The sequence below is a fragment of the Cupressus sempervirens genome, chromosome 8 (assembly GCF_028749045.1).
Source record: "Cupressus sempervirens isolate cs-2001-9-10 chromosome 8, ASM2874904v1, whole genome shotgun sequence".
Lineage (NCBI taxonomy): Eukaryota > Viridiplantae > Streptophyta > Pinopsida > Cupressales > Cupressaceae > Cupressus > Cupressus sempervirens.
Window position 1 is genome coordinate 24561179 of NC_143125.1, and position 10833 is coordinate 24572011.

General features: G+C 29.0%; 1 protein-coding gene across 1 annotated transcript; it reads left to right on the forward strand.

The window, feature by feature from the left end:
* The first annotated feature begins 3640 nt into the window (after positions 1 to 3640).
* Positions 3641 to 8125, forward strand: LOC149541389 (uncharacterized). Its single transcript, XM_089796667.1, has 3 exons — positions 3641 to 4399; positions 6535 to 6933; positions 7360 to 8125. The coding sequence occupies exons 1-3, from the start codon at positions 4213 to 4215 to the stop codon at positions 7749 to 7751; spliced, it is 978 nt and encodes a 325-aa protein (XP_089652793.1). The 5' UTR covers positions 3641 to 4212; the 3' UTR covers positions 7752 to 8125.
* Positions 8126 to 10833: the final 2708 nt, after the last annotated feature.

Consider the following 10833-nt stretch of genomic DNA (forward strand, 5'->3'; position numbering starts at 1 on the left):
TACTAGTTTTGTTAAAATTGGATGCCTCTTGACTTATCTGATTTGTTGGGATTTTTCAATCTCATAAAACTAAGGAAGAGTTTTAAAATTTAAGATTTCTATGTTTTTTTTTTTGGATAGATTTAAGATTTCTAACTGAAAGTATATATAAAACAAATAAAACTACACTAGTTCTATTGAAATTGGATACCTCTTGGCTTATTTTTCAAAAAAAATAAATTAATGTTTTAGGTATGCTAGTATTTAATAGAGAATATTCTATCTATCAAAACTATAATATAAAGATAACCATATTCATAGACTAATTATTTACATAAATATACTAATATTTCATATTTAAATTTTCACGAAAACTTAAACCATTTATTAAAGATATAAAAGCCTTGTAAAATATACATTTGCTAAATATATGGCAAGAAACTACATACATGTAATAAGATCAATTATAGAAAATTTGTAGAGTATAATGTGAATGTTTGAATTTGAAACATATATAGAAATCCTCTAAATATAAATAAAACAAACAATAATCACATAAGAGGACCTCAAAATGTGTGCTTGCATTTAATAAAAATAGGTTTTATTATTGGTTCAATAAATATAAATAAAACAAACAATAATCACATAAGAGAACATTAAAATATATGCTCGCATTTAATAAAAATAGGTTTTATTATTGGTTCAATATGGACACACCACCTAACAAATAATTATAAAAATAGGATCTCACAATCCCACAATAAACTTTAGATGGCACTCACCTAGGATTTACATCTCGATTTATATGTTGAATGTTTGTTTACTAGATACATGTGAACTCTTAGTAAGTCATATAAGTGCATTTAAAATCATAATCAAAATGTCCCTTGGTCGAAGTTGAAATAAAATGGCTGCTAATAAGAAGGGGCTTACATTTTATTAGAAGACATTAAGTTGTGAGGATAGAACTTATCCTCATGAGTGAATATGTCTAATATTAATGGATATTATGGATTCTTAAAATATTATAATATTATTTATGAGTTTTTGTATTAGCTTAATTGAGTAGTTTGAGTTAAAAAAATATTGCATTATTTTTTGGTTTGACTAATTGTTTGTGAATATATTAATCTTGGTGAAAATTATGTAGATTAAAAAATTTATTTTATATAATCATTGAAATTTTCAAAAGTGATTAATTTTATATTATAAAGAATGATTATAATAAGCACATGATATAATTAATAAAAATAATATAAAATTTTTTATTTTATTTTTATATTTTAAATGATTTTTTTAGAGATAAGTCTAAGAATTTCTTGTTTTTATTTTTATTTTATATATGTGTTTCTAAAAATTGATGCTTTCAGAAATCCACCCTATAAGATTCAAAAATACAAACCAAAAGCAAAATATTTTTTCTTAAATTTTTTTTTATAAATCTCACATATATACATTTATATTATTATTTGTATGGTAATAAACTTTCAAATAGATTTTTACTATAGATATTGTTATAAAATTTATTTATTTGTATAGAATTATTATAAAAGTAAAATTAAACTCTAGATATAGATTTAAACAAAAGTTTGAAAAATGGTAGATACATACATACATACATACATATATTATTATTTAAAAAATAGTTTAAAATGTAACATTTTTATATGCTTATTAATCAAATAATTTATAAGAAACTTATTATTGAGTTATTGATATAACAAATTTTATATTTATTTTAAGTAAATAAAATTTTAAGTACTTAGTAAAATGAATATATATTATATTATTTGAATATTGTAATCTCCATACAATTAATTGAATCAACAGAGTGAATTTTAATCTTGGTTCCAATTAGCTAATAGTACATGGTAATTGACTTGTGTCTAAGTTGAATTGTACACCATCCATCACATATTCCTACAATCTTCAAATTAAAATTAGAACTTATATGATTCTAGAGAGGATTTACATAAACCATTTTCTTGAGTAGAGGTATTTTCTAGTCCTAGAATACAAATTACTAGACATTCAAATTATGAAAGACAAGATATTGCTCATGTTAAGATTGCACATTCATTTATACACATATAAGGATATAACTTCATCCTTGCACTATCTAATTACACACATTCTTATAAATTCTCTATGCATAAACTTACCACACTTACCTATTTATCTATCTCAGTGTTATAATAATTTTATTTTCCTTCAAGAATTACATAATTTTAATAAAATATCACATTAAATAAATTGATTTTATTTGAGTATTAAGTTATGAACATCTTATGACAAATAATATTTAATATTTAAGTCAAATTCTTTAATGATGTAGAAATATTCTAACAAATTATTTAACCTAAAATTTGATAGTCATGTATATGTCAAGATATTGCTATTAGATAATAAATATTAAAATTATTTAACAATATATTTGAAATCATTTATAAGTTTATCCTCATTTAAACAATAATAAAATTCATCTTCTTGTACTTTAAGTTATCAACATTTCACTATGCATAATATTTAATATTTAAACAAATTTCCTTAGAGACATTCTAACTCACATTTTTGTCTTACACTTTAATAATCATGTATATGTAAAGAATCACTATTTGATAATACTAAATAATTATATTAATATAAATGTTTACGATATAAAAATATTATTTCATTGTCACAAATTTAAACAAATTATTAAGATAATTGGTTGGAATTGTTACTACTATTGATATAATAATATATTAAGTATTGGATAAATACAAAAATCTCAAATTCATCTATGGACAAACAAGATTATATCCCTTAGACAGAAATATTTTAACGTTTATTTTTTCACAATAAATTCATTGTTACCTTTTCGCCTGCAGAAAATGTCAAACGTTCCCTATTTGGAATAAGCATTTTAATTCAGAGTATCTGCACATTACATTTATTTTAAATTACAACTTCTGACAAAGCTGGTTATCAAGGCAAGCAATAGTGGTAGGTTGGTTCGTTTAGACTTTAATGTCAGCGAGAACTTGGAAAACATTTTCTGAATAAACAAGAAATCTAGGCTTCATATAAGTGCGAAATGAAACATAAATTCTGAACAGTAGATAATGGTTTGCCCTGACTATTAACATATTGAAAAGTCATGTTTATATATATAAACTGTTTGTTTCTACAGGGCTACCAACCCTACCAACAATAAATCCAAATAAAAATCTGGGGTGATAAAAAAATGGGCAACCAATGGCAGATGAACCACCTAATCAACAAAACTAGACTACTGTTCTTCTCGTTTCCTTAAAACAGATAAAACAACATGCCAAGCAACTAAAAAATGGATGGTTAAACAGCCAAAACAATGTGGGTCCTCAAATTTGATGTACAAGCTGCCTCATCAATTACACATACACGCAATCTCAAATATCTATACAAATTGAGCACGAATCTTGCCATGAAAGTGACCTTGACATGCCATCAGACATAAAAATTGTAGAGAAAATAGTAATGTTTCAACCAAAACTTTCACAGAGTTTTAGGGCAAAACAAATTTGGTTATGTTGTATTGTAAGAATATTTTTTCGTTTTGGTGGGGGGAGTGACGGTTCTATGGCGTAATCATTGAAGGTGGTGCCATGTAATAAAAGGGCTAGGGTTTGGGATATTTTGCAGTTTTGTTAAGTGAAGCTTTCATGGTGGGGAAAAGAGAGAGATGGTATAAATGTTTTTCAGTGGAATCTCATTTGGAGCACAGTTTTGTGGAACAAATGGTACAGACATAGATGGGTCATGATTATCTTTGTGGTAGGAGAAGATTTGATAATGGTGGTGATGGGAAAAGATAATTGAGTTTACCTGAGATCCGGAATTTTCGAAAGGGGTCTTTTTAATTTGTACTTGCTCATCATTTCATTGAGACTTTTTATGGGGTCACCCTATATCAGTTATTTGTTATAACAAGGACTATAGATTCATGGTGGTTTCACTTCCAATCGACTTATTTGGTATGATCACAAAGGAGATTATTTTGAAATCATCTATCAATGGGGAGGTCTGCATGATTCAGATGGTTGAGATTGCCATGGTATGAAAAGGATTATTATACAGTTGGAGAGATCAGTTATTTTGATTCATGAAGGAGGAGAGATTGTTTAAGATTGGTTTTTGTTTTGAGGAGGTTATTTGTTTGTTCGATCAATGATATTAGGGTTTGGAAAGATAAGGAATTGATAGTTTGGAAGGATGAAGGAATATAGCTCTTGTTCCAAAGAAAGTCACGAGGGTAATTTTTGTAACTCTATGTTACCTGAAACATCATGTGGGAGGGGACACTGGAGGCCAGATGAGGATGAGAAGCTTAAGGAGCTTGTTGCACAATTTGGTCCACAAAATTGGAATGCCATAGCAGAAAAACTTCATGGCAGATCAGGTGAATCCATCGTTTTCTTTTTTTCTGAGGTTGTGTACTCTAAAGATTTTTCTGTTTTTTATTCTTTACTTTTTTTAAAAAGCGATTGTTTAAGAAGAGATTTTTCTGTTTTGATTATTCTTTTTTATTTTTTAAAATGGATTGTATAGAAAGAAATAAACATACACCAGAAGTATGAAGAAAAAATCACTTTAACTTCTCCTGCTAACCATTTTCTTTGGCGTCTCATGGGTTTTACCATATATATACTCTCTCTTCTGTTTTGAACTAAGACAAGTCAGTACTCTTATATACCAGAACAAACTTCCTTTAGCTACCAAGACGCGGCTTGCCAGAGATGTTATCAAAGCTTTTAATTTTGGTATAGGCGAATAGAAGCTATCAAAGATTTTCTCTATAAAAACTTCAAACATAATGAACTTGCCTTAGGATTCTTAAATATTCAGCAAGGCGTCTGATATGGCTATTAGGGTTAAGGATTTTGCCAATGATTCATGGCAAGATAAATAAAAATGATAAGTCAGATAAATGATTTCTATTCAATTATTATATTATAAGGTATACTAAATTAATATAGATTTTTCAAATAAATTTATTTAAACATATGTAAGCTGAGATTGTATATATCATTTATTATATAAAATAAATGTATTACTAATCTTCTACTAATATTTAGAATAAGTTCCAGATTATATATTAATATTATGTAAGTTAATTTTGAATGATTATTTGATATGTTTTAGTATATTAGTATTTTGAGATTGATACGTATCATTTTTTATTGATAATTTTACTACTATATAATTAATTATATAGTTGTCATAAGATTTTTAAAATTTTCTTTATATTCATTTAACTTAATCGTAATTTAGAATATTCTTATAATTAAATTATAAATTTATAATATTTTTTTAAATATCATTCTTAATATCTATCTAAACTATTAAAAAAAATATTCATGAAAAATAAAGAAGAGACCAGGGCGGGCCATGCTGCCCCATCCAACTATAGATATTAATTATTTTAATAGTCACTTAAAAATATTTCATTTTAATCAAGATTTAATCTAGTTTATGATACAAGATTTTTGGAGTTCTTGTTGAGTTACTTATAGATTAAACTGTATGTAAGTTTTTAAATTAAAGTTTGGATCACATTCCATGATCTATCATTAGTATAGTAGAAAAAAATAAGATGAAACATAATTTTCTAATGAATGAGAAGTGTGAACCACAATAACTTTCAAACAATGTAATCTAAGAATGTTACATTCTTAAAAAAAATTTAAAAAGTTATATTATTGACCATTAATATTAATAATTATCACATTAAGGAATTACTTATTGTCTCTATAAAATACTAATTTTGATATTTATCTAAAAACTATCAACATATACACATTATTTTGTTTATAAAAATAATTAATTGCTAAAACTACATTAATAAATTCTATAATAATACATCATTGATATTGTATTATTTCTTAAATTTTTTTAGTATACGAATAACTATGAAATTAATAAATAAACAAAATATTTACCTTTTAAAATCTCCTCTGAATTCTTCTTAAACAAATTAATAATTCCCCATTAGCATTTATTAACATATATTAAGAGAAGAGATTAATTACAATCTTATTGAAAATTATATTATTAAATTGTTTCCTTTCCAATACATTTGTGGAGAAGATCCTCAATACCTCCCTAAAACTTATTATTTATTTTCTTAGTAAGGGGAGACTTATACAACTCAAGCATATCATTGTTGAAATTTCCCTTTCCTATTCAGTCCTTTCCTTAAATCAGCTGAGATACATATTTTACATCCTATAAGTTTTTAACAATTCCTTCTCAGTTCTTTTTTAAATTTTTCTATTCTTCTACCACTATATGCACGTGTATGTTTACAAATAGGAATAGCACCTCTGAATGATGTGCTATTATAAGGCTGAAAGGTTATATTTAAAAGAATGTATAGGTATCGTCTATTTCAAATGTAAGGTTGTTAGGCTCTTTAAATAATGCCTATCAGTGACTGTTACTCAATCACGTACAGCCACTGTTGCAAACGTGAAGTTTCAGTTTCTTCATAAACAACGTGTAAATTGTTTGTTGCATGGTTTTTTTTTAATGCAGGGAAGAGTTGCAGGCTAAGATGGTTTAATCAGCTTGATCCAAAGATAAACAGACGTCCATTTTCAGAAGAGGAAGAACAGCGCCTGCTAGCTTGTCATCGTTTGCATGGCAACAGATGGGCAATCATTGCTCGCTTATTTGAAGGAAGAACTGATAACGCTGTCAAAAACCACTGGCATGTCATCATGGCCAGAAGACACAGGGAACACTCAAGAATGTATGGCAGGAAGAAAATGTTTCAAACCATTAAAAATGCTGGTAAATACCAACATAATTACAACCATATTGGATCACAGTCTCAAAATTATCTTCTGAAATTTGATAAACACCAACAACAGCCTAATGGAACGAGCTTACTCAAGTATGGCAGCAGGTTACCAATTCAACTGGACTTCTTAGGTGTGTATTGAATTCTGATCACTTATTCATTCTAAAAATCTGTAATTATTATTTTTTAGTTTCCTGACATTTTGATGTGTGTATGTATGGCTTCTTGTTTTCTTAGGGTAAAATAACTGTGTTTTCTTTCACATTCTTTAAATGTATAATTATTTTCATTAATGATATCATTTAATGTTTTTGGAATCGACTTTGTTGGATTCTTATAGTAATGTTTCAAATAATATTTTTTGAGTTGAGGATAAGAAGCTATGATAAATTATGCTCTAATTCTTAGTTCTCTTATCTTAATATAAGAGAGTACATAATTTAGTGTGATATAAGATCTATGATAGATCAAATTTGAATGTAGTGTTTCAATGCTTATGTGTCTTAGCTGATAAAATTTACATAGTTCATGAATGTTTCTAATGTTTATTTGTACAGGGAACCTTTCTAACCCTGAGAACAGTTCAGTAGAGGAAAGGAAGTGGAAATTGCTTCCTCATCTATCTGAAAACATTGGACCAACAACATCCATATCAAATGCTTCATCTATGCTATTTGAAAGCTCAGGAATCAGTAGTGAAGTGGACAGTGCTCTGGAACATGCTAAACTTCGTGACTGGAAAAGATGTGATATTAATTTCAATCCCAAATCAATGTTACCCTCACTTTCATCTCCTCAGAAAGAAGAGAACGCCACCTATTATAATTTTCTGAATATTACTTCTCCGCCGAGCAATGTGGTGGAAGAACCCAGGGAGAAAGTAGAAGAGAATGAGAAACATAATGGAGGGATTCCCTTCATTGATTTCTTAGGAGTGGGTGCCTTCTAAACTAGGCAAAGCCCATTATTACTCCAATGCAGTTTAAGACATTTGCTGGCCACATTGTAACCTAAGATGTAACTTTTGTTTTTCTTTAGCTGTCTTCTAGAACTAACACCGTAAGGTGTAGTTGCAGTAAGCATTTAATTAAGACGATGTAAGGGAAAAAAAGAGCAAAGACTACCGTGAAAGAAGATTATTAGAGAGGATGATGATGTAACAGACCCAAGTTGACGGAAGTCAACTTTTTTTTTTTTTTGGTTTTTTTTTTCTTCCAAGTTAGAGCTGTCTTGAAGGTCATTGAAAAGATGATGAACTTGTGCTAACATATATGGAGACTTCTTCATGAATTGATAAGTCACAATTGAGAGGTTGTTCAGTTAGGCCATCCTTAAACATCATACATTAATTAAGAAATTAAGTTTGGAAAAATAAGTCAATTTTGACTATTTAACACTTTTATCATAGGAATCAAGCCTTAGTATGTGATGTTTAAGCTATCTATTAGATTTCTAAAAGCTTTTTTCTATGATAAATGTTTAAACTAATTAAAAATAGATATATTTCTAGGAATTTAAGAGCTGTGGTTTGGTCTATATAAAAATATTGGTTTAGTTCTTAAACAAATTTAAGATTCCTATAAATTAGGCTTTCTATTATTTCATTTTTACCTTGGGATAGTCTACAGTATCATTTATTAGTCAAGTTTGATTGAGAATTTAAATATAATATTTTATAGTTTTTCTAGATTGATTTTGCTTTTAAAGATGTTACTTGTTTGACTATTATAGAATTAAGATTGATATCCAAATGAGAAGAAAATAATATTATAAGTCAAATGTAGGCAAATAATAATTATAAATGATATAAATTGAAATTTTAAAGTATAAACCATCAAAAAAAAATTTAATGTATAAAATATTATAATTTAAATATTTATAATATATATATATTTTTTAATTATGTATTTCTTATGGTAATTGGTTATTTTTGTTAGTGTAAATAATTATTATTTACACTTTACTTAAGTTTACTTAGGATAAATACATTATTTTATTATTTCTTAGTGTAAGAATTTGCCTTAGGACAAAATTCACCCAAGACCAAGGAACTCAAACACAAGCACAATAGTAGATTAAAGAGAGTATGATCAGAATGATGATATATTCATTCAATATTACATGTTAAAGTACACTATAAGTGCCTATATATAAAGGCCTCTAGAAAGCTTCTAGAATGCATAGAAGTCAGCAACATAATAAGTCATACAACCAGGCACATGTCCACAAGATATGGGTTATCCTCCATTAAGGATGGGAGTAAGTGCGATGATGAGAGGATAAGCCTAAAAAGGTGTAGCATGCAAATTTATGTTGTAGGCAACATGTGTTAAAATGGGAGTGCAAATAACTATGTTGTCTACATGACAACTCAGTGAATGTTGTAAACTCCAGTGTTGTAGACACCATGTACTAAATTAGAGTTGTGTACTTCTATGTTGTCAACATGAAAATTCATGAGAGTACACAAACTACTAAGTGTCTCATCTAAATAAATAATAAAATAATGCATTAACCTAAGAAAACTTAAGTAAAGTGTAAATAATAAATACTTATTTACACCAAAATCCCCCCTTAAGTGCAAATTAGAGGAATGCCTTTAAGCTTACGAAAACTAAGATGAAATGCATAATGGGTCCTAGCTACTAGGCCATGATAGGTACCCATGTACATAATAAAATGCAATCTCTCATAAAGCAGTGAAAGAGGGAAAACCTCATGGGAAAAACCCTCCCCCAAAAAGAGAGATGAGAAAACTATATGCATGGATGGATGGAGTAATCAAGACACCCTCATTATGACATACATCAAGTATATACAATAGAAAAATTTGAGAAGAGGAAGAAAGACAGGATAGGCTCCCCCCCCCGCCAAAAGAAGAATGCCTAGCAGTGATAACCGCTTCGATGTAGAAGCTGATCTAGGAATGTTGAATAGTGTTCCGCCCCTTTGGAAGAAACCTAGGTACAAGTGAAATGCTTCCACTGTGTATGGAAAGAATCTTGATGATCACTAATGTCTCTGAAACTTGTTCAACTATCCCTATCAAGGATGAATGTAGAACCTATCTCAAAGAACATACTATCTCCTCAATAGATAAAGAGACCTCCTACAACTGTTGTACATAAATATCTACAATTACATCAACCTATGCAGATTGATCATATAGAGAATGGACATGAGGGTTAGAGTGAGCCCTCCCAACAACAGAAGAAGGATCTTTTCCATCAAAGAGAAGATGCACATTATCAATGATGTCCCACAAATCTGCTATGTATGACTCCATAAACAAACTTGAAATATTTGCTTTGTAGTCATCCTCTGGTTCTGGAGCTAGAAGACTAGGTGTACCCTACTTTGCTAGACCTATCACTGTGGCAATATATGCATGTGGACTATACTGATGTCATGACCTCTCGCTATAACTATCGATAGAACCCCACATATCTGAATCTGTTGAAGCACTATCACTGGTGTCACTATTAGTTTCCACAATGTATGATGTGTAGAGAGGATTAGAGGATAAGCTTGGTGAACTTTTCTCAAAGTGTACATCCTTCTCCACAAAAATCTAATGTGTCTTAGGATCCATAAGTTTTTATGCCTTCACACCATCTACATATTTGATGAAAGTACAAGGCTGAGGTGATGGTGCCTTGCATCCCTTGGAACATCTATTTGCCCATGCTAGACAACTGAAGACTCTGAAGTGTGTCACTACTAGTTTTTTGCCACACCATACCTCAAAAGGAGTCTCGCCATCTAAGGCAGGATGAGGAGACCTATTAAGTATGTGATTGGCACTACTAATTGCTTTGACTTCAAGTGATGGATCTAGAGACTTCGCTTGTATCATGCAACTTATCATAGACTTAAGAGTTTGGATCCTCAATGCTACAACATATGTCTTGTTTGGACTGAATGCTAGTGGATTCTGAAGATCGATTCCCTCAAGTTTGCAAAAGTCTTTAAGTCTTTTGTTCACATATCTGCTTTCATTGTCCATCCTTAGAATTTTGATGGCTTTCCTG

What these genes read in the sequence shown, in the direction of transcription:
- LOC149541389 (XM_089796667.1), top strand. Translation starts at nt 4,213, where the DNA reads ATGAAGGAATATAGCTCTTGTTCCAAAGAAAGTCACGAGGGTAATTTT. An exon ending in AAAACTTCATGGCAGATCAG is followed by an intron (nt 4,400 to 6,534) that starts GTGAATCCATCG and finishes TTTTTAATGCAG; the next exon opens with GGAAGAGTTGCAGGCTAAGA. An exon ending in AATTCAACTGGACTTCTTAG is followed by an intron (nt 6,934 to 7,359) that starts GTGTGTATTGAA and finishes TTATTTGTACAG; the next exon opens with GGAACCTTTCTAACCCTGAG.